Source organism: Parambassis ranga, chromosome 21 (assembly GCF_900634625.1).
Source record: "Parambassis ranga chromosome 21, fParRan2.1, whole genome shotgun sequence".
Taxonomy (NCBI): domain Eukaryota; kingdom Metazoa; phylum Chordata; class Actinopteri; family Ambassidae; genus Parambassis; species Parambassis ranga.
Window position 1 is genome coordinate 10415803 of NC_041041.1, and position 25037 is coordinate 10440839.

Consider the following 25037-nt stretch of genomic DNA (forward strand, 5'->3'; position numbering starts at 1 on the left):
CACTGGCAGACTGGTAACGGACACCTATCATATTTATCGGAACTGAATAAGCGCCTCTATATTGTGAGCATTAATCTCAAAGAGTTATTTACAGAGATGATAACAGGTCCTGTTGATGTGTGTGGTTCTGGTGCAAAGAGGTGACAAAAGCAACAGTTACTCAACTCACCCACTCGCCCTTCTTGTTAAATGTAGCACTCATTAACTTTCCATTGATCCCTCTGTCATAATTTGCCACCCGAACTAAATCATCGTCCCATCAAACATCGTATGAGCGCCCGGGGCCAGGCACACGCTGAACCGGCCTTCGATTTTAACTGGTGCTTAATGTTAAATCAATACTGCGGAGGAGCTTCTGACTTCTGCAGCTGCTGGGACAAACATACAAAATTAGTGACATCTAGACAATCAGGCGAGACGAGTCTGTCAGAGAGCCACTGTCACATGAGCGGATTTTCTGCTTGAGTCACTGCAGTGTTTTCTGATGGTGTTTGTGCAGTGTATCTTAACGATTTCACTGGTTCAGCTGTAGGTACAGTGTGGCACTCAGATGCACTTAAAACAACCCACCTATGTGTGATACCAAAGCTTTTACTTTTATCCTCCAGAGGGACGCACTCCATTAGTGCACTGGTTTGTGCAAAAAATAGTGCAAAATTCATGCACGCAAGTTTTACATCCTGTGCAGTGCCCAACTGCCTGCTGTTTCAAATCAAAGACGGATTAGTTTGCTCATTATAAGCATGAATCATTTTAATCATCCCTCCAATATGAGCAGCAACCACCTGCTGCGAACAGCTATACGACCCCTTATGTGCGCAAAACTGCGATGAGTCCTTGTACGGCCAGTGGCTCACGTCCTGATGGCTCCGAGCTGGATCTTGTTATAGATATCAACTGTTCCTACTAAGCTACAAGTGGTGTGTTGTCATGTCCTTGCACTCGCCAGTTAATTGCTTTGGTATTTTTAGTTTAGTTTAGTGTTGGGGTAATTAAAACAAATTGAGGAGATAGTGGAGACGGAGATCTCTTGTGGCTCCTTGGTCCGCCTGCTGAGAGGTTTAGTGAGGTCATATGTTGAGATGTTTTCAATTAGGCATCTCCATTCCAACGAGAGCTTATTAAAGATTGTGAATATTTATGCTAAACAGGGACACTAAGTGGCCAAAACATCTACATCTTGAGATAATGGCGGGCGTGTAAGTGCTGTTTGTAGTTCTACAAGTTTACTTTTTCTATGAATATGAGGAGGAATGTTTATCATGTTGAACAAAGTAAGATAAGTTGACAAAACTTGTTTATTTTATATCGTGTCAATGCATATAATATAAAAAAATGATACATTATCTTCACAAAAATAACTGATCTGTCCTACAGATTGTGACATTTTCAATAAATACATTTATTTTTGTTTGTTCATGACCGGTTTTAAAAAATACATCACTGATTTGAATGTTGCACTATTAAAACTGTCTTTTGTTATATTAAACTTGTCGAGTGCCAGAGATAATCTCTTTTCATGTATTTTCTCCACAACAACTCACATGTTCTTAAACTCAGCTCTGCTCCTCAGCCTGTGTGGGAAGGGCAGGGCGGCGCAGGATGGCCGTCCCCAGGGTGGTCAACTGTGGCCCCACAGGAACCGTCTGTGTAACCGCGGTAGACAGATGCGGGTGGATAATGTCGAGGGAGATCATGATGTCCGCTGGGCCGTGCCCAGCAGGTAGAGGCACAGCAGGTTCAGCACCATGAGGACCAGCACCAGCCCGATGAGAACCTTCTGCACCCATAGACATGTGTTCAGCTTCTGCTCCATGCGGGAGTTGCAGGCAGCTAGTCGCATGAGCTGCTGAGACAGAAACTGGTTAAGTGACCTGGTTTATCCCTTTAATACCCTGTGCTGAAAGACGTGGAAGCATACAGGGCTTGTTGTTTGTCTTACTTTCAGTAAGACAAACAACATCATTCTCGTGTCATATGTGCCCTCGACACATAAAAATGCACCTCCAGGCAACTCGAGACATGAATTCAATTTGTGTAATAAAACAGAATGTTACGTGTCTTTTAAGGAGGTGGAAAACGTATACAGAGTAAATAGAAACATTGATAGCCACATGGTAATGGTTAAAAATTTTTGAAAATAAAAATACATGAATCACATAAACCTAAAGCTGCAGTGCTGCCACACTTTCAGGTCTGTGGCTCAGCCTGTGTGATAAGACCTCAGCTTAGTTTAAACAGCCACTGAGAGAAACAAGCTAGCTAGCTCTTTAACAAAAATCATTATCGGTGTGGCTTCCTTGTTGGAGACTTTCACGAGAAGAAAGACTGATCTATGTTCATTCATGATACCTGAATAATAGATTGTTATCTTGGAAGAGGCAACGCTTACTGAAGCAGCATGAGACCTCAGAGCCTCATAGCTAAAAGCGTTATATATAAAACGGAGACGTTCAGGCTGTTATCCCTCGACTGACCATGCATTTTATAGCATCAAAAACAATCCCTTTGGTGCATCCCATGTTGACGTTCTACCACTCTGCTAGTTAATGTGTGTGTTTTCTTTTAGCTGTGGTAAACCAGTCAATTGCTGGTTAACATAAAACCCACTGTTACTGCTATATTAGTGCAAGAACTTCCTCACAGATATATAGAGACTTACCTGATAATAGGCTCAATCTGCATTGTTTCAATGTATTGAATGTTCTAATATATGTTAAAAGTCCCACACTATAACTGTTAAAGATAATGGCAAGGAAGGTGTTTAATGCTTCTCTTTCTGAACTCACTGTTGTGTTTATTTCCTGCTGTCCACTGGCCTCTGTCTCCATAGGGCTTTCCTTCAGAAGGCTCACTGCAGGTTTAGCACCCTCCAGAACATGACAGCGTAATCTGGAAATGAAGACACAATGTAATGCAAACTACAGCTCCTGACAGGTGTATTGGAATCAGACCCTAGTAGCAAACTGCCAACACAGCACAACTTCTTAATAAACTTATCATGTTTATTAAGGAGAACAGCTACCTATGTTCCATGACCTTGGCTTTGGGGACTTCTTTCCAGAACTGTGCAAGTTCTTGTGATCCAGCATTGTCCATCTCTGCAGCCATAACCAAAAATCTGTCCTGTGGAGAGGCCTGCGAACCTGCATGAAACCACACAGAAAACATGAACGCACAGAGATAAGGCTTCTGAAACCAAAACACAGGTTTTCAGTACATGTGAAAGAATGACTAAACTGTGGTAGAGGGGCTGTGTTTAAAGCACTCAGTGTTAGACATGACAGTATTGGGGGAAGAAGAATAAACACCACAGCATAAAAACTAGATGGGGGAAAAGCTGAAAAGGGCTGCGCAGATTCATCTGAGCTACGTTCAGCACATCATAACCTACAGCTGACATTTTAGTGCTTGAAGGCCACAAAATGTTTTATCTCACGCAGCGCTGTCAGCTGTTGCATGGTTTGTTTTTGGGAGAGATTATTCTTTTATCACTCTTGAAAAATGCATGTCAGGCAAAGAAAAGTGGCTGCCTGCACTTTGGGAAGGTAACAGACGGAACCATTTGATTATTCTAAGGATTCAGCATTTTGAAACATCTTGCTGTGAGTGCAGAGCGTAAAGTGCACTGTACCTCCGTGTAAGGACACCACTATTTCTACAGAAGCTCCTGGTTCGCAACAGCTGCTACTGGGCTTCACTCTGTACTTCTCAGGCGCGGTCGTCCGCACCTGTGGAGACATTTATACACCACTGCATGAAATTTTGTCCAGCTTTAAAAACAAGTGCTTGTTTTGTTGACTCATTCAAAGCACTCAATTAGGCCACACACTTGAAGGTGAATGCCTTTAATCTCACCTTGAAGGCCACCTGATTTTTGGTCACATTGCTCAGGATAATGAGGCTTTTCTTCTCCGTCTCTCCAGAGCCAAAGCTGAGCTCCTCTGCCGGGCTGAAGAAACAGAGAGAGAGACAAAATACTATTACATTTCTATTTGCACTGCAACATGCTTTGTTATTCCCATTAATACAGACCGAGCTGCTACATACTTATTTACTTAAAATCCTTGTTTTTACATTTGGCAGGTATATCAGGCCTCAGGGAGTTAGCGGATGCTGGGAGCTGACGACCTTTATTCCACAGCATTTTGGCAGCCACAGCGACCACAACTCCCTCCTCCCTGTAATAACCAATAGACGGTTTGCTTCCACATCTAAATAGGAAACCTCCCTAGAAGGGAGCTCCCGTCCCTTAGCTGCCTGGAGGCTATAAGTTGAGCAGCTTATTCAGTAACTAAGCCCAAACTTATAATCACCAAATGAAGTAGTGGGAGCTATCTGTAGTAAATATTAGCTGTCCCACTACTTATTTTATTCCATGAGGTGGAAAGGCATGCAATTGAGAAATCTAATTTTTTACATTTATTTAGCAATGCCTGCCTTAGTTAGTTCACACTACTAACTGCTGTCTGAATTTTGTTATTGCCTAAAGTAGTGTTCTAACCCAAGTTTTACAGAGGAATGCAGCAGGTGTCGTCCTCAGGACCCCGAGTATGGAACGATACAGAACTCAATCACTCCTCTTCCGGTAGGCTTGTTTTGAACGGCCATTGCACTTGTGGCTATAAATAGCTTCTGGTGTGATAAATGTGGCCTCAGTGCACAGTTAACGCTTATTGCACTGGGGACTTAAATTTTGCTCAGAAGAAACTAGCATGGATTATAATAACTGCCTTATGTGTATATAAGGTTTATCATGATACGGCTGCTTGGCTATGTTTCATGGACTAAAGCTGCTAAGAACAAAGATTATTTTTTCTTTTTTATGTCCTTGTATGTTCTTTTTTTCCTCTATTTAAACAGCAGTAGAGTCAAGCATTTGTGTGAGCTCAGAGTGAGTCTTCAGGCTGTAGAAACCTTGGGCAAACACAAGATCAAAGACCCCTCCTCTACTCAAAAGCCTCCAGTCTCGAATTAAGGCTACACAGCTTTGAAACATAATTGCATTTAAGGCTCATTTAAATCTGTTTATCACTATAATTCACAGCCCAGAGCTGTCAAAATCCCCACATCAAAGCTGTTACACTGTGAAAACCCAACTCAACGGACATTATTTAATGAAAATGAAGAGTAACATCTTACACACTGCACGAGGTACAGGCACTGCCAGGTATTTACTCAGGGACCAGTCAGATCACTGTGTGATTGCTGTACTCCTTCGCAGTACGCTGCTTTTGAAGTCAGCAAACATTCGCAATTCAATAAAGGTTCATTTAATATATATGATGTGTTGACACGCAAGAGGTGATGAGTGCTCCTTTCTTAAAGTAATTGATCATTGGCTCGGCTGTTTCTCACTGATTAGTGTTGCACTGTTAATAATAAACAACAGGGACTCATTTCAGCTCATTGAACAATTGACTGGAAGTAACCATTCCTGCCAATGTGTGACCAGATCAACTGGAATATAAAACTAATCAATAATGACTCAAGGCTTGGAGTCAATATTTAAAAAAACATGTTTTTGCCAAAATGTGCAGTTAAAATTAAAACCCTGTTTGAATGTGGCTCCTGAATACACTCAGTCATTAGTGATACCTAGCTAAAAGTACAGCCTGCTTTGATGCCCCCAAAGGGGGTCTGCTGAGATGCTAGAAACAAATCAAGGATGAGTAAAATACAAAACAGTTCTCAGCATCAAGCCAGTAGAACTTTGGTGACCTCTCAGACCTTGTAAATCACACAAACACGAATGGACTTTTAGCACTGGTACGGTATAGGTGCAGATGTGCTACTGTATATTCTCCCAATTAAACTTTGTTTGAGTCAGTTGAAGATCATTTTGATCGCACAACAAAATATAAAACAAATATAAAACAACATATGGTATATAGATATACTGTAGAACACTCAAGTTTCACTGCAGTAGCAGACGGTTCTAATTGTTTACCATATTTTAGCTTTGCCCTCTTTAGCCACAACCTCTCCTGCTAGACATGTGTGCGCAAAGCTCAGTGTTTTATAGCATGAATTCGAAAGCAACAAAATCCATCTTCTGATGAGGAGGGGAAACGACCGGTATCCACACACATCACTAGGTAACCATGAGTCAGTCGTGCCTGTCAGCACATGGAGTCAATATGTGTGTACAGTAAAAAAAGATGTAAAATTTTTATAAATCCAATTATAATCAGCTGACAGACCTATCCAATACTAACAGCACCCTCAAGAAATAATGTGTTTTGGTGAGAGCTATACATATGTTGTATATACTTAATGAGCTGCATGATCTGCTGTCACCAGAACACGATGTCTCTGTGTGTAGGTCCATAGCACTAATGACCAATCCACTGGTTTGATGATCAAGCCTGCATGATGTCATGGTTACTCCTATAGTAGGTTTGTTTGCAAAACAAGCCATCATCAACAAAAAATGGAAGAGAAGTAAAAAGACTTCTTTTTTTTGCCTGGGACTGCAGCAAATCTGCCGATTTATGAGTGTGAAAGTGACCTAAATATTACAGCAGCTCTCTAGTTGTGCACATCAGGACTAGTTGTGCTTTGAGCTAGATGCCGATGCCAACATACTTACATCAATACAAATGATTATTATTTGTCTAACATTTGCCAATCAGCACCTACAGCTAAGGCCTCAGTTTTATAAAACCTCAAATAAAACCTTTATATTGACGCTACATGAAAAAGTTCATCTTCTGGGTATACACATACATGGCAATCCATCCAAAACATTTCATTACAAAACATGTCTGGATCTTAATGAGACCATAGTGAAGGAGTTGGATACTCCTGAGTCAGTAGGATTCATCTTTTGGAGACCATGAATATTTGCACATACAATCCATTTGAATGCCTTCATTCTGAATTGCAGTCTTGACTAACATAAGCCCACATTACTAGAACAGCCAAAACAGCACACAAAGGAAAACTCAGGGGATGCGTCACCGTCATGGGGAACAAACAATGAGATGTGTGAAAGTTCACACATGACAAAATGATGACCAAACAGAGAAGTTCCTGTGCAGTGTGTGACCTACCTAACATCCAGCAGAGGCCCTTTGAAGGTGGTCATCGGCTTCCTGGCTCCTTTGCTCCTGGCGCTTGTATCTAGTCTATCATTCTCCTCTGACCTCAAACTGTCTTCCAGGAAATTCACCTGCAACAACAAAGACCACTTAATTAGAAAGACGCACATAACACTGATAATGTAATCACGTGACCCTGTATCTGGTTCCGTCTCTGATAGATTTGACCCTTGCCCTTCATGAAGAGAAAGCTATCAGTTAATGAATGGCTTGACATTGCCATCTGTGATGACTAATGGATTGCTCTGGTGAAATTAAAATGAAATGTTATGTCATCTTTTTTGTCTGAAAAATGAATGTCTTCATTTACTAGGAAACTCCTATGAAACTCCTGACCCTTAGTCCTAGTGGCCTCCAGAGGGAGCACAAAAAAGCAGCGTGTCCATGAAATTGTGGAACTAAAATAACCCACAAACTCATGACTTAAAAACAATCCTCCAACCAAAGCAGTTCAACCAGTACAGAAGTCACATTACTCATACTTGGACATTTTGACTTCATCACCCAATAAACATTGTCTTCAAATCATCAGCAGACCAACCGCGAGACCAAAGGACAGCTGACAGGAAAGAAACTGGGGGAAAACACTCTGTAAACGTTTCGTATTACAAATAAAGTGGGTCAGTTTGGAAGATGGATGCTTTTTACGGTGCTGCTGGCACCTCGCAGTGTGTGAAATAGATGAAGGGTGGTGAAGCACATTGGTTGGTGAGGTGAGGGTCAAAGTTGAGCAGTCACTGCATTAAACAGGAACATGTGTGACTTGCCGGAGAATTGTGCAATTTGCTGCGATAAGCAAATAAAAACGTCATCTTAATTTTTATAGCTGGCTGTCATGAAACTGCCACAATAAAGACATCAGGAGATAATGAGCTGCTGATGAAATGTCTCTATTTATTCAAAATTTAAAAGAGCAAGCTTAACACAAATTAGTGTGATCATGTGAGTCAAATAAAAGAGCAAAAAAAAATTTGAATTGAGGACATTTTTGAAATAGTATGCAATTCCATACAAAATTAAACACAATTAAAAGAACAGTACTGTTATTGGCACTGATTCTGCCATACATAATTCCAGTATTGACCAACATAGAACAATACAAATTGTAATTACTTCGAGAAATTAAAATAACACTACCGGTAATCATCAGGTACAAACAAACAATCATAACAAACAACATCTAAAAATTGTAATACTTCATTATTGCTACACATTGTGTATGATATGAAATGCAATAAAATCACCACTGATTTGAAATGAGTGTTTAGTTCATTTTAGAGTACATATTAAAAGGCGATAGTCTTGACTATCACAGGCTTAGTAACAAAGATAGTGTTAGGAGAGAAGGCACAGAGCGCTTAGCGTTAAAAAAGTCGCCTCATAAACAGGCATGATTAAAGATTTAGTGCTGAGGGTTAATAGCTAGGTCTACTGTAATATAACGGTAATTATCTTAGTAGTTGTTAATCTCAGGCTAGAAGATACAAATAGTATGAGATGTGCAGTAGTGACTGTGCTGCTCTTTGTCAGAGCTAATTAAACTGTGAAATGAGTGTCCCACTTGGTTCAGCGTTTACACGACACTGTGCAGATGATAAAGCTAGCCATTATTAAAGCTTCATCCCTTGACAGCAAGGTCGGGGAAAAAAACTGTGGCTTTAAAAACAGGAGAGTCAAATTGAAATGTTAAGGTCCAGGACAAGTCAAGGGATGAACATGTGCAAGGTTGTTGTTGGTGGTGTGACATCGGTTGACTGTCAGGCAGGTGTAATCACAACAACACCTGAATACACCTGCCTTCTCAGCCTGATGAAATCTTCCAGACTCTGAGCTCCTTTGTGTGGGAGTGATCCTATACTGCCTTACCACTTCCAGCCCTTGTTTCAAAACAGAGAGAAAGGCAGTTAGCTTCCTGAAGGCATCAGGACAGCGCTTCCATGAACCCAGGAAAATTCGGGTGAGGATAGGTGGTGAGAGAGAGAGAACTCAAATGCTGTGGAAGGTGGTGTGATGAGCTTGGCAACTTCAATACATGTAGAATGAGGTTTGTAGGGGTGTTCTTGCAAAGGAGGCCTTATCTACTGCGGCAGATAACACCACAGAGAGGTAAGGTTCAAGTTTCCAACTCAGTTTCAGTTATGATAAGCTAAGTTATGATAAGCACGTGAGCCATGTTGTGTTAGAAGTTAAATGAATAACCAATGTAATCTCTATTATCAAAACTGGAGTTTCCAGAACTGTTCTTAAATCCTAAGATAGAGGTCATGCACATAATGAACTTCCTCATATTATAAATACTAACACCTCTTTGTGGTTGTGTGTGTAAAGCGCCGGGCTAGTCTGAAAAATATCTTCCTCTTCTCTGCAGAGCTGACACAAGTGTGTTGATATGTAGTCTGACACGTCAGAGGATTGTACTGCATGTAATCATAGAATGTGGGGAATGAAATTAAGCATATAATGCTCTATAAAAGGAGCTGTATGCTGCCCTAGATCATTGTGCCAGGGCCCATGTGAGGCCATTGTGTGCTTTACAATAAGAACATTAACAAACTTGTGGCTGTAGATTACTGTTAGAGCTAACGAATGCATCATTTGCATATCTCTGTTTTGTAAATCTAAATCTGTTGTGCATAACTAATGTGGTATTTATAAACAATGGGGGCACTGTTTGCTTGGTTGGGGCTTAGGAGGCTCATGGGACTACCCTTTGGGTGACATAGCACTACTGAGGACATATCCAGGAGATGGCTCGTTTCCTGCAGGCAGCAGGCTAAACACACAGACAGATGCTAGTCCTCACATCAAACGTAGGTTAACCTCAAGTCAACTGTGTTCTGGCAGTGACAGAAAATCAAGAGCCCTAACAGAATAAATATACGCCAATATAATGTAAATGCATGACTTTCTTCAACACACATTTCCTGAAACTGCTAGCAGCTAGAAAAGAAGCTAAATAGATTATGAGGTGAGAGCTGGATAGTCCTGTAGAGAGCGAGTATAAACTGTGACATAAGCTCCAGTCCCAGTGAGAGGGAGGCGACAGTGGCTGTGGGGCGTCTCAATGAAGGTGTCGCACGCTGTCGGGGAATGGGAATCCAGCTACAGCGTGGAAGAACTTAAGTAACCCGCCTTGATAACCCCTGTGGACCATACTCAGAGACAGAGAGAAGCAGTGCGCTGTCTGTGATGCAAAGGCTTTGTTGGCAGGATTTAACTGTGCCAAATACATTAGGAGTCACCTTCAAAGAGACAATGAGTACAAGCTTCCTGTTTACCATATTAGAGCGCAACGCTGCCGGATTACATGCTGTAATACGAGTCTCAACTTACAGAAAAGAAGCAGAAGTAGAACCAGGGTGAATCTCTGATCACACTGCATCAACAGAGTGGCCAGTCTATGAGGAAGATGGACGCTACTTTCCGAACTGAATCATATATGAGCTGCTCAGTTCTACAGCATCACGGTTACTTAACAATAGTATTTAAAAATGACCCCGACTCATCCATATTCTAAAAAAAATGATCACTCTATCGATCTGCCAGTGGATTTGAACAACACCAAAGGAGCGTTCCTGTGGTGCAACAGAATTATAAGCCAGCGATTTAAAGTGCATCTACACTCCTAAGAGACTAAACCAGAAAATGTACCTTTTTGGGCTTTGCCACAACCTCAGAGTTGAAGCTGGACTCAAGGGAATCTTTGCGCTCCACTTCACACTCTTTGCTTTCCGTCTCATCTTCACTTACAATAGGGCCGTTATCACAGATGGGCGTTTGGAAGTCATCGTCAGGCAGAGGCGGGTAGCTATACTTGAAGGAGTCCTGGAACACAGGCAGATAAGTTATATTACTGAGAAGCATGGGTCTCTAATGGGACAAATCTATTAAATTAAAGATGATTTAATGAACCCTTTGATGGGTTCCAAGACTGGCATAGGAACAAATAAAAGTGACTAACAAAAATAATTTAATACAAAATAAGATGTTTGTATAAGACGTACCGTTCCACCCATGTGAGGTGGCAGATACTCCATGTCTATGAATGAATGGACCTCAGCTTTGGATGCAAACTTAAGCTTACTGATGGCCTCTGGACCCAGCCATGACTTCACAATCTTCCATGCAGCTATAGAGAAGTCAAGTGCAGTCATCAGATATAGTAAGACACCGATCAATATATATATAAAAAAGAGTAAACAGACATACCATTCATGATCCAGGGCATGTCCACAATGATCATTTTGGCTGAAATGATTAAAAAAAAAGTTTAGAGAGGCTATGATTCACAAAAAGTGAGTGAATGTGGTCACAATATCTGATGTGCTTTTTAAACAACTTTTGCTACTTACATAAAAACTTTGGATAGTAAACTTTGAAGCAGTTAATGATGTACTTCACAAAGTCCATGTCCTGAAACAAGGAACAAAAACAATAATTTATACAAGGAGAACATCACAAAAAGCCTGCGAATATAAAATATGCTTTAACAAACGATTTTCACTGGGGAGGATGTTTGTTCTTTTTGAACTGCCTCTAGATCTGAAATGACCCACTTAAACATAAAATGAAAATTCATCCCAAGCTCCTCTGAACGATCCACTGCTTAATCTCAAACATGGTCAGACAGAGTCTAAATAAAATGTTGCTCAGCTAATTTTGTCAGCTATGTTACATTTCATTTTAAGTCTTATGCTACAATGCTGCTAAACCTTATAAACGAGCGACTTCAATGTGCTTAGCAAACATAAATAATAAAGTGTCTCCGATTCAGTGTCCTTAAACATTCGTCTGAAGCATGCATCCTCCAGGTGAAAGGCTCTTCGATGGTATAAATCATTTTAAGTGAATATGATAAATGTTCCCTTTACTCTTTTATGTTAATTAAAACCACCAGACAAACAGCCAATATGTCAATAGATACAGCCCTTATACCCGTGCTAGGCTCCATAATTGGCTACAAGCCTCATTGCTATGCAGGAGACTCACTCCCCGAGCCTTAATGAGATCACAGCGTCTACCCGTACTCTAGCTCGTACTGTGGTTCAACAGGCCTCAATAAGGCTCCTTTTCCAAAATGATCCTCTAATCTACTCATTTTATATCTAGTGCTGCTATTTATTTTTCTCCTTTGCTTGTGCTGGTTTATTTTTCCTTAATTGAGCCATTTCTCCAGGAGAGAACCCAGCTAATAAGTACGCTTACTGACAAGACAGGCTTCATCACGAAGCTAACGCCTGTGACACAGCGAGCCTACGGATTAGACAGTCCGCTTGAGTTGACCATCAGGATTTAAAGGTTACTTTAATCTCCAAAGTGTAAAACCAGTGAAAAGCATCCGTCCCTGCAAGACCACAGCTCGAACAGCAAGAAATGTGAGCATGGTCAACAGCACTGCAGCAGCAGTCACAGGGAATCTTGTGTAACAGGAAAGGAATGAAAATGCAACATGACGTTGGTTTTGGTAATCTGGATCTTAATTATAGACTTAACTAAACTTAAGACATAACATAAATGATTATAATAACATCCTAAATCCCGGTAAACACCTTTGTTGTGACTTACTATATTGCTGAGGCCTGACTCGGCCATGTCAAACACAACAGTGAGTGGCATTCCTGGTTCTTTCTTGGCATACCGCTCCAGCCAGAAGGCGACGTACTTCTTCTTATCCAGAATGGTTTTTGCATCTTTGACGTGCAGCTTCACCTTAAACCAAACTAAAGCAAATTCAAAATAAGATACGAGCACTTTTATATTTATGTCATTGTATTTATAAGAATACAGCATATGTGCATACAGAGCTTGTTTCCTTCTTTGTCATATCCATGGAGGTAGACTGCACCGGTCTCGAACATCCATTTGGGAATGGTGCTCTCACTAACATCTGAAACACACACACACAAGACGGCAGATTACACACTATAGAGCACACGATATTGGACTGAAGGCAAAAAACAGGATTGATTTGTTTTGTGTGCATCTTTTCAGCTGTCCCAAACATGCATGAATCATGTTAAACCAGCACTAAACCCCGACTGCTGCTGTGAATGGCAGTTTCCATATAAAGCAGGCCTGCTTTGAGTTGTCAGAAATTGGCATAAAGTTCTAAAAACATCTGGCTCTAGATGACTCTAACTGCTGATAGCTAAATAAATCAAATTTCCTTAAAACAACTTGTTGACAAATTGAATTTACTGGATTTAAAGGCCAGCACACTAACTCTGACATTCCTACGAAGAAACAGTGGTGATTGTTCTCTAGGGGGAGAGCCTAAGTAAGGAGTATATGGGTGTTTAACACACAATGACACTTTGTGTGGGTTCATCCCACAGTGGCACAAAAACAACCATCGATTTGTGTTGCAAGCTTGCAAACATCTAAATATAGAAATGTCAACAATGCTGCTTTTAGGGCAGGGCTTGGATGTTCAACTTCAATCTGTCTGATGCCAAATAATAGTTTTCTTTGGAACGATGACTGAAGAAACTTCCCAGCACTGAATACTGGCATTAAGGGGGAAGGAGGAAGTAATTACTTTTAATTAGAGGGTTGTGTAAAAAAAAAGGAAAAAGGAAAATTTAAGAATAGAACTTCTTACCATTCACACCAAACTCCTTTCTCCACTGAAAGCTTTCATCAATCATTTTCAAGGCATCATCAACCACATTAAGCCTCCATGCCAAGTATCCTTCCACCAGAGCGTCATCTTTCTGAAGCTTTTCCACGTCTCTGCAGTCATACTTATCTGTGGAATCTGAAGACATTAAGACGACGTCACATGACGTTTTAAATTAAAATAGTAAAGTATACAGTTCACTTTCACTCACATTGACCTTCCTATTTAAACGCCTTAGAATGCCCATAATGCTATAATGCCACATAAACTCAAAGTCCATATTTCTGGCTATAATATTGCACTAATAAAATGTTTGACTCTGGTACTTGTAGCAATACAGAGCTAACGTTAGCTTGTTATTTCCTGCAGCTTATCTTGGCTCTTAGCATTTAGGTCAACATGTTGCCATCATGACGTAAAGAAACTTAACTTGTTTACACTTCACGTACAGTGTTTCTGTGTAAATATGAGCTGACCTACTGTAATATAAAACTCTCCCAGACCAAGTGAGTGGATCAGGGAGTCAGTTTATGTTATTCACAGTGACAGTTACCTTGCAGTAACTCATTCTTGAATCTCTGCCTTGTCTCCTCAATTTTCTTTTCAAGGTCCTGTCAAAACAGAGTTGCTTCATGTCACACATGTCTTCGGTTTGAACTGAAGACAAATAGAATTAAAACATATCCTCTAGCGATTGTTAAACATACCTGCTCCCCTTCGTGTGAATCAACTTCAGCCATATTCAGCTGTCCCGGGTTTTGATGTAGTTCCGCGTTGAGGCAGCTAGTTAGCTAGCTGATGTTTTGGATGAATCAGTGCGAAGTGTGAAACTGACGTCCGATCGCTTCCATTTTGGCTCCGGTCAGGGCTCCGCCTCTCCGCTCCAGTTGTTTCCTTGATGTGAACGAGTGGCGAAAGTGTTGCATTGTGTTCACGATGGTAACCAACAGAGTCCCTAATCATTCATACAGTGAGTTTGTTTGATTACAGAGCAAACAGAAGACACGCTTTAGCTTTGATCCTGTCAACAGACTTTTCTTTAGCAACTCTTACCCACAATGCATTTCGGTAAACAGGAAGCGTGTGGTTCCTGTTGGCGCGCTACTTTGAGCTACAGTAACTGCTTCATTTCTCTAAAAGTAAATTTAGCAAGTATTCTCTCATTCATGTAGACTGCTAACACGTCTTTCGTGACAGCGAGTTCCCCAGTTTAGGAAGTAATTCACGCCGTCAATAAAGTGGAGTCGAACTGGTAGGAACCAGAAGCTTCTCTGTTGCATAATGGAGATATTGCTCTCAGAAGATTTGTATCGAAATCCGCATCAGCTTTCCTTCTGTGGAAAGATAATCCTATTTACCTGCAAACGTGATTCAACTACAAATGAAAGAAGCGAGTTGATATTTCGCAGACTGTCATATGAAAGGGAAAACAACCGGTTCCTGAAGGCAGCCGATGGAACAGCTGTCATCAGCAGGAAACGGTCAGCTCATGTGGATATTGTAAGATGTAAAGGTGCCTTAGACGTTCAGAAGAGACTCGCAGCCCCGTTCATTTTAGTGACAAAGACGAATGAAAAAGGCGAGAGCTTCCAGTATAAACTTCTCACGCTGAGCAGCTCAAACCGACTGGAGCCCTGCATTGAGTTTAAACTCCCATATCAAATGAAGGAGAAAGTATACATCATGCAGGGCCCCACAGTGCTGTGGACCCATGGCGACTGTGTATACTATACATCTCTGCAGGCAGGAGAAGTGAGACAGTTACCCATTCAGTGGTCCCACAGTGTTGTGGGAGAGCTCCCCCTCTATAAAGGACAGGTGTTTGTTCTTGGGCTGCAAAGTAATTCAGAGCAACCCTCGAACAGCCAGACTCTTGGCTGTTTTACTGAGGATGGACAGCTTTTTGACGGGTCTGTGATTTTGCCTCATCCCTACATCAGCATCACACAGTGCATGTTGGTGCTCTCTGCTGACAGAGTGGACGACGTGCTGGAATGCACTGCAGTTGCAGCAACATCAAATCAGCAACTTGTATATTTTGAGAATGGGATAGTAAAAGACACGTGTCAGCTACCCTTTAAGGAACCTGAACATATTCAAGAGGCTAACACAGGAAGAAATGGCTGCCTGTTTGTCGTGTTCTTTCACCAGGGGCATGTTTGCGCCATACGGAAGGACACATTTCAGGTATGTTAAACTAGTGTCAGTCTTCTTTCAGTGAGTTCATATAGTTTCTAATAATCCCTCTTCTCTACAGGTTGCTTCTGTCTGGTCAGGTGTCAGCTCTGTCCATGTGGATGACTTTCTGGGATGTGGAACAGACCAGATGCTGCTGGTTTTTAACAATCAGCCTCTAGAAAAATTCCTCATCACCGACCTCTGTGGTATTTCATATTCGGTAATGCATATTTTTAAATTTGTTTTTACGTCATATTACATGTATTAAGTGCAAAGACAGAATACAGCAATGGGACTAATTGAAAATACATGTTTCAGCATGGACAGGACACTGAAGTAGCAAATACATCTCCGCCTCCACCAGAGAACTATCTCCTCACTCTTCAAGCTCTAGAGTCCAGGCTTCAGGTAAGGTCTTACACGGAGGATGAGTGTGACAGTACTGGAATATACTGTATATGGTTATATAATGTTATATTTTGAAGGTTTCAGATTGAGATTTTGAACATGGTGATTTATTTTAATATTAGAATTCTGTTATTGTTTTAATTTACTTTCTATTTGTAGAATGTACTCACAAATTTTCTTTCGTTTATAGCTCAATAACATTAAAATTCAAGCCATACTGTTGGCCACTGTTGGCTTGAATTAGATATGGATAAAAGAAGCACTGTAATGAAAAACTGAAAAAAAAGTGCTAACTCATTTATATGTGTGTATTGTATTATCAGAATTTGATCAATGACCAATGAGGATATTATGTCTTTTTTATGAGATGTAGACCTCTCGACATGTACCTAATTCCAGTCACCCAGTGTGTGTTCTGTCAATCAAATATGATTTGTAATTTAGAGTGGATTGACGGTGCTCCAAGAGCTTCAGAGAGAAGAGAGAGTGAAGGACAGAGTCCTACGGCAGTCTGTCCAGACCCTTACTAATGTGGTCTCTGAGAGAGAGCCTGTTCTCACCCAGAATGAGCAGGTACTGTAAATGTAAGACAACATGCAAAGAATATATATGTAGTGTAGTGCTCTGTGTGCATTTTTGTATTTGTTTTATTGTCTTAAATCTACAGTGTTTTGCAATTGTTGTTCTTTGGCTTGAGAGTAAAGGGATAGTTGGGTTTCTTATAGTGTGTTAGCATGAGGTATCTATCCATAGTAAAGTCAGTGCTTTACCTACAGTGGGTCTTGGTTGGCATGCCTCCGGAAGCAGACTGAACAACCAACAGGGAAGGTGACAAATGAACAGATGTGAGAAGCAGCAAACATATAGGCCACCTGAATAATTAATATTAGAATAAGTGCACAGTGTATTTAGTGTGTTATCATTGTTTTACATTTCCATCAGACACACCTTCCTCAAAGATGATCACAGAATACAGGAGTTGCTAGTCTACCACTGCCTCAGTTAGTTTGTGGTAATATATGGAGGAGGTTACTGGACTTGTTATAGAGTCTAGTGGCTTTGAAGTGAGCAGTATGAACGCTTTATTTCCATGTTGGAAATGGCTGGTATTCCTTCAAACGTATGTCCTTTAACCCCCTATACAAGGCTTCCAAACTATTTATTCATTGATTTCAAACAGCAGCATTCAGGAAATAGCAAGTCTTTTTTTGTTGTTTGTTTTTTAAATACAGTCCGCTACTCTGGTTCTAAATGGCTGACAATGGATACTATTGCTGTCAATGCTGTCACACACTTGTCATTGCTGATTATAGTCTTTGCACTCTCTTGTCTAGGAAGGCCTTATTGCTCTGTGGGACTGCGATGATGAGTCAAAGGATGAGGGCTTAGATGACAAGATGCAAGACATGCCAGCAGTGTCTTCAAAACCTCAAACTGACAAGCTGTGGCATCACATCATTGAGGACCGAATGGTTGTGGGAGTGATACTAACTACTGACATCTCTGCGTAAGAATTATTTGTTTTTACATTTGTTTATAATTGTATCTTGTAACAATCTGGTGTGAAGCATATGCTTGCTATTGTACAAGATTTCTAAACTGTAGGTCACAAAAGACAAAATGATCTAAACAGGAAGTTGTAAGTGATTCTTCTAAAACTGTACTTTATGATTAGTCAGGCCTGAGAGGTTGATTTGGTTGAGTGGATCCCTGTGTGCATGGGGGAAAAAACAGGACAATTTAATATGAGATCCATGTTTTTGTCACATGACAAGTGACAAGTACTTACTGTCCAGCTGTCAGACCCTATCAGTGCTGCCTGATTAATCTGCTGCTGTTGAGGTGAAGCGATCATGCTGAGTAAATCACAAGAAAAAACAAAAAGCTTTTTCACACAATTAAATCAATGATGCTTTCTTCTAAAAAAAAAATAAATACCACCTAGATTCTGTTAACAAACAGGACTAACTGCCTCCTTGATTGCCCCTAACGTCAGTACAAAATCAGGGCTACTTGATGGTCACTATGGCAACACTTTCTGAATAACTTTTAAGCTCTTATTGCCTTTTCCTGTTTTTCCTTTTTAATTTTTTTCTAGTAGAAATTACTGCTGGCAGACTGTCTCAAGAGCTTCTATAATACTGTTTTGATTGGTACAGCTAATGTCATTTTAACACCTGAAAATAATGCTGCTAATCCTTTCACAAGTACACACATGCACACACAGTCTGTTGCTTTGTATCTCATTTCCAGTCTGATTATCCGCCATCCATGTGATATCTGATTGTTAGTGATGTGTTATTTTTGTTCCAGACCTGTGACCAGCGTGAGCTTATCTATCCTGACAGAGACGGGCCTGAACTCGACACCCGCAGTCATCCAGACCCAGAGCCAAGTATTCTGGCTTCCTGCACCCTGCCCCTCATCATCATCCTCCTCCTCCTCTGCCTCCATGTTCTCAGAGCCTGAGGCCAAAAGAAGCAAGCAGCACAACGCCAGCAGACCCAATGATCTCAACACATGCAGACTGGCTGTGACTGCGGTGACCAAACTGACACCTTTGTTGAACTCTGGCTGTGTCAAGTGCCGTGTCATGCTCCATTACATCCAAAGATGCAATGCTTTTGCCTCTGTGAGCAACTCGACGCCGGCCTTCCTGGATTGTGGTCAGATTGATTTAGACATTCATGATTTCCAGTCACAACTGCTGAAAACCCTCGAACTCAAAACTGGTAAAACACACACAAGTCTACAACATAAGAAGTCAATCATGACATGTATGCTTATTAGTCTCCTCTATTGTTTTGCCCAGGTGAAACTAGAGAGGACCTGCTGAGTTTGTTGGCAGTGCTGGACCGCTGGGTCTTCCACATAGACTCTCCAGACTACAGCTTAAGGGCTATAGATAGCTGGATTCAGAAAACAGTGGGTTGCAAGAAGCTAGAAGCAAGTCCTCAGTATCTACTATTAAACTCCTCAGGACCATCTGCTCTCATGCTGTTCCGCTGGCATCAGATAACACCTTTCAAGGGGGAACTGTCAGTCCATTCCAGGTAAACTATTTTCATTGACGGATACCAGTATGAAGGTCATATTGCTAGTCTCAGATTTGTTTGAATGGTAGTATGTTTTGACTACAAGTTTTCATTGTAACAAAAAGTCAATCAAATAAATAATAAGGAACCATTAGATAAAAAAAACACCACGAGACAGGTCAGTCTGTGTCCACCTGGTACTGATGATGCCAGCCCTGTTTTTCTCATTTTTCATTTGTTGGTTTGCATCATCTGAAATGTGACTTGCTGCTTATTTAATGCTTATATCAGAAAAAAGATTGAATACTAAGAGCTATGTCTGAATGATCCTCAATTTATATTAATAGATTTACAGTTGATCTAATGTATGTCAGCATGATAATTCACTTTTGCCAAGCAGCACTTAAAATTACAAATCCTGGGGTGGTAACAAATGAAAAAAAAACTTAGTAAAAAAAATAAAGTTCCTCTATTGCCATGTTTTTTGAAATAGCTCTTCTGGATCCTCTTCTGTGTTCGCAGCCACCTACAGATGATCCAGTTCCTGCACTCACTGTTGGCTTACCTCCCTGCAACCTGCTCCATCCATCCTGTCAAAAGAACAAGAGACGAGGGTACATCTCAAATATTTGCTTTAGCATTAGAAAAAGAGGTGGTGTCGCTCAAACAGTGTGTGTCAGAGCTATTGAGTGAAGAAGATGAGGAGGGGGCCAAGAGGAAGACCACCGGAAATGAAGAAAAGCTTGAGACGAGGTCAGTAGAGGGGCTCCAGAGGTGTAGAGAGGTGTGGCAGCGGGATGTGGAAAGGAGTAAGATGAGGCTGAGCCCCCTGGTGGATGTGGTGAGGTATCGTAAACTGATCCAAGGTATGTGTGAAGTCCAACTCAAAGGAGATTTGGCAGCTCTCTTAGAGACTCAGAGGACTTTGGTCAGCTAATTTGCTGCAGACGTGATTATTGTTGAAAATCCTGCCTCTTAAGTCTTCACTACGACACCACAACAGTACAAAATAAATAATAAATACCAGGTCTTTTATTGTGTCATGTATGATTCACTGCACTGAGAACCTGCCCGTGCTCCTGGCTTTCTTATGTTCTTACTCACTCAGCCTCGTAGGGTTTATATCTATTCAGCCTCAGCCACCACCTCCTGGGTTTTACAGCCTTAATCTGATGCTGTTGTGATACAGCTCTCTGCTCAGCTCATTCTTCTGTTCTGTTCTCTTTGGACCCTCTGTCTTCAAAAACACCCTTTTATGTCTGTTGCTGCCTCTGCTGCATGCTATTCAGTAAGAGACGGAGATCTCTTTCATCCCAGAAAAAGAACTGTTATGAATAAAGACAGCAGATGATGGTATTGCAAAGTTTTATACATTGACTGACTGGCTGTAGTTGAGTGAAAGCTTTTAGTGGTACTTTCCCCTCACGGCTCAGTTGTTTTGCTGTGAAATGATGTAAAGAAAAACAAGTCCTTGGAAGCTTTTTCTCCCGTGACGCAGCACACTCTGTCAGCACTGTAGCTACAATACCATTCATCCAAGTAAACATCAAATCATACTTCAAACATCTTCGCTTTTGGTGGATACATAAGGTCTGTGGAAGCTTGACCAGTAGTGTTGGGTCCTAGGGATGGTGAAGGGTTCTTTTTTATCTCCCTGTAGGAAGTGAATTTTGTTAGTTCTGGGAGCTTCTCCATGTGTTTACAGTCTGAGGAGAGATAAACTCATCTTCTACACCTTTAGTATTTCTGCTTCATTGCACATAACAGCTCTACTGGACTCATTGCTACAGGACCCCTTTAAATAGCAGAAACATATATTTATCAAAATATTCTACTTCAATGTTTTATAGTGCAGCAGCATGGCTGTAGGTTAGATAGGTTAGATTAGGAAATATTTTTTATTGCTTTAAATAATACTTCAGTTTCCAGCACTGTTAATTTCAATCATACTCTCATGCAGAGGCACCTAAACAATTGCTCTTATCAGAAGATTATGATTAATTACACACTCTCCATCCAAGTATGTGCAGGTCCAGCTGTTCCTGAGGCTCTGCAGGAAAGCCCCACAATTGTGTTGTTTCTAGATAGACCTGTTCTTAGAGAGAACTAACTGAAAACAGCTTCTGAATTTCATACAATTTGAAGTCGAGGCCTTTTCCAGCAAATTATTTCTTATCAATCCTCAGTTTAGGGAATTTACATGAACTCGTGGCTGCAAAATAATTAATAAAAAAATAACCTACCTACCCGGATCTGTGGGTTTGTCTTTAAAAGATCCTCTTGCCACAAAGACACAAATCAGAGGATATGCAGATACTTGCGCAGAGATTTGTGCACACCCCCTGATAAAGGAATTTCAGTCACTTGGACCCTCGCATCGTTGCAGAAGTGTTGAGAATAAAATTTGCTTAAATGAACCTCCTCTAATATGCTGGCTTTTAATACACACAACCACTTTGTTTTTGCTCTTTTTAATCTCCCACATACAGAAAACACTTCCCCCCCTTCTCCCCCTGTGGCTGTGATACAAACACTTCTGTCACTTCTAGCAGTGAAGAAGACTTTTTTTTTGATACGGTAAATAACACCAGTAAATGGCCAGGGGGGGAAACAGATCACACATGGAAAAGAAAATTCACTTCTATTGGTGACTGCCACCCAAGTAAAATATATTGTTTGTCATCCCATTATTGCCTGTTAACTTCTATTTACTCTGAGTGGTGAAAATAACACTGCAGGGTTCTGCCTCACCTTAATGGGGAATGAAGATGTGTAGATGAATAATGTTGCTGCTGTTATAAAACATCTCAGACATGGAGGAAATAAAACAAATCAACTTACAGCCAAACACCCAGTAGTTTTAATTTTAAAGATAATGTAATCACATTTATTTATGCATCATTGTTTCCTGGATGGCGCCTTTGTTTATATTTAAATCGTGGCTTATGCCTGTAATCATATCAAGACTTAACTTTGTACTGGTGCTGTGATGAAGGTGTTGGATGGTCTTTGCTAGTTATTGATCAGGGTCACAGGGCATGCTCTCCTTGAGACTCTGACACTAGGCCAACCAAAGTGGATGGCCATTGATTATATCTACAACATAATGCAAAGAGCGCAGCCTTCATATACACAGAGGGGTCCTTCTGTGTATACAGTTTCTCTATTCTCTGGGAAACACAAGCTTTAAAGATTTTCACATTTTATGATGTAACACAAAATAGTAATACCCCTTCTTTAAAAGGGTGGTTATTAACAAGACTAAAGAGGTTGTTGGGGACAGCAGAAGAGTTTATACATTGAAGTCATGTGACCATTGTGTAGGTTGTTTATGACATATTGTGCTTGTAGTGATTCTATTTAGTATGTAGTTTCCGAACTTAAACTCAGTATCTACACTGTCAATGTCTTCGATAGCTTTAAATTTGTACTAGGAAGCAGGCAAGATGAAGTCCAGTGTGGCTGAATCCATGTTCTCATAGAGCTCTCTGCTGTGGTTGATGTGTGACAGGGGCTCTACTTTCTGTTTGCACACCATGGCCTTTCTCAGCCGCACAGTTACTGTGGAAGTTTTTTTTTTCTGATGCTGCTACGTTAAATCAAACAATTCTCCGTGTGACTTCATACACACTGGTTCTCGGAGATAATCGTCAAGACAACCTTTAGACAGAACAAGAAAGGAGTAGCAATCAATAGTGTTGTGTCGTGTCTCCCTTTGTTCCAAATTTGTGAAGTGTATACTACAAATATGGCATAGATTCTTCATCAAACACACACACACACTTGGCGCCTGCTCTGTAGTTTGAAGAGTGTCGTGGCAGCATAATCCTCTGAATAAACCACACCACAGAAAACAGCAGAATTTGCTGCTCCAGCTGCTGGTTTCTTTATTAACTCAATACAGCACAAATTGCGTTTTGATTTAGTGCCGTATTTATGTTCATGCATAACACACCGTCTGTAAAGCCACACAGAAGTGTTCTTAACTTCATTAATTTCCTGCTTTTCTCTCAAACACCGGCCCTATCAACTGCTGTGCTGTTACTATGGCAACCCTCATTTCTTGCCTCTCTCTCTCTTTTAGACACACAACACAGACCCCGATAAACCTTATGAATGATGGAAAGTTGGTTTCCTTTTAAACAGAGTTATAAACTGCAAATGATTTTCCTTTAATATAAGTCATCACACTGAACTATGTAACTACTGGTAAATCTGTATGGCTGTGCAGGGGTGGAAGGTTCTGCTCTGGTATTTCCATGTGAGGATTAGTATCACTGATTAGTTTGTAATCCCTGTGTTTTCACCACATTAAAAAAAGCAGTAGCAGGAGGATTCATGTGACCTCCTTAATAAGCCTACCACAGTACTAGGTCTTAGTCTTTTTATGAATAAAAAGACTAAAGGCATCGATCATAGTATGGTAATCAGTCAGATAACATAATTACAGGATATCCATCTGGCGCGGTCACTGCTAATCTCACTACACATGCAGTAACAACAGGTGGGAATATAAACAGGCTGTCACATAATACAATGAATACATTGGTCCTCTTGTATACTATCTGTCATTGGCATGGCATTATTTGCCAGTCAGCTGGCAAGCGAGCACAGACTGATGGAATCTCTGTACTACAGTGTGAAGTCCATTATCATGCATTAATGGAAACCCACTGTCAGATCGTATCTGTGTCACCCCAGGCCACCCAGTGATCCGTGGCACGTGTCACTAACTGACTTATCAGCTCAGTGAGGAGAGAAAGAGAGAAAGAGACTGTGTTTGTTTTTTTCTTTGATCTGCAACCGTGCACATAAAAGCATTTTTATGTGTTTATTTTAAATGTTATATATATATATATATATATATATATATATATATATATATATATATATATATATATATATATATTCCCATCCCTTCATACGTGTGAGAAGGCTGAGCTGTGGTGCGTAAAATGAATGTAAAACAATGACAGACTACATACATGACAGGAGAAATATGGTGCACAGTCAATTTTATTGATGTACAGGCTTAGTAAATAACCTTTTTTTCCATTGAGAGCATTCAAGAAAGGAGTTCTTCACCACAGTATATCAGGAGTGCACGGGGCCCATTAGCTGCTCTGTTATGCAGATCTGTCCTTCACTTGTTGTTGAGTCCATCTACGAACAAAAGGCTGGCAACAAACACACTGAGGTGAAGGGAAACAGTCCACAGCAGAGGAATACAGAAAGATTTTAGAAACATAACCCCCCACCCCCTCACACACACCCCACCCAAGACCAGTACAATAAATATTTTATTAGACTAAATCTACAAAAAAAAACATAGCTGATATACCTTGAGTATATTTACCTGGAATATAGTTGAACTCATGTGGACAACATTGAATAATGCAGTGCATGTTCACATTTGCTCAAATTAGCCACCACACTTTTATGTGACAGTCTATATATAATAAGAATGAAAACATCAAAAAAAAATAATAAGATGATGATTTAGGATGACATCAGTTGTCCATGAATATTATTTATAATTTATAAGTAAGGAAACAACATCAAGAAGGACCTGTGGATGTCTGGCCACGGGTAGAAAAGAAGCTCAAAGGGTGCATTCAGCTGTGATACTCAACCGGAGGAGATGCTTGTTGAAAAAATAGAGAAGCAACTTCATCTCACCAAATCTTTGATATC

General features: G+C 40.6%; 2 protein-coding genes across 4 annotated transcripts; one reads left to right on the forward strand and one right to left on the reverse strand.

The window, feature by feature from the left end:
• Positions 1–1381: 1381 nt before the first annotated feature.
• Positions 1382–14917, reverse strand: mospd2 (motile sperm domain containing 2). 3 transcript variants are annotated; one of them, XM_028392967.1, is made up of 16 exons: positions 14776–14917; positions 14430–14677; positions 14276–14333; positions 13705–13860; positions 12904–12990; positions 12669–12823; positions 11456–11516; positions 11313–11351; positions 11108–11232; positions 10755–10928; positions 7056–7174; positions 3859–3952; positions 3635–3731; positions 3026–3146; positions 2790–2892; positions 1382–1849 (listed from the first exon to the last, which is right to left on the reverse strand). In XM_028392967.1, the coding sequence occupies exons 2-16, from the start codon at positions 14460–14462 to the stop codon at positions 1694–1696; spliced, it is 1578 nt and encodes a 525-aa protein (XP_028248768.1). In that variant the 5' UTR covers positions 14463–14677; positions 14776–14917; the 3' UTR covers positions 1382–1693. The 3 variants fall into 3 exon arrangements, with proteins under 3 accessions (XP_028248768.1, XP_028248769.1, XP_028248767.1); XM_028392968.1 differs by lacking the exon at positions 14776–14917 and having other exon boundaries at positions 1382–1846; positions 14430–14769; XM_028392966.1 differs by lacking the exon at positions 14776–14917 and having other exon boundaries at positions 14430–14769.
• A 17-nt stretch (positions 14918–14934) lies between these two features.
• On the forward strand, positions 14935–20468 carry fancb (FA complementation group B). Its single transcript, XM_028392965.1, has 8 exons — positions 14935–15909; positions 15980–16120; positions 16219–16308; positions 16753–16881; positions 17643–17815; positions 18622–19040; positions 19121–19361; positions 19866–20468. The coding sequence occupies exons 1-8, from the start codon at positions 15004–15006 to the stop codon at positions 20278–20280; spliced, it is 2514 nt and encodes an 837-aa protein (XP_028248766.1). The 5' UTR covers positions 14935–15003; the 3' UTR covers positions 20281–20468.
• Positions 20469–25037: the final 4569 nt, after the last annotated feature.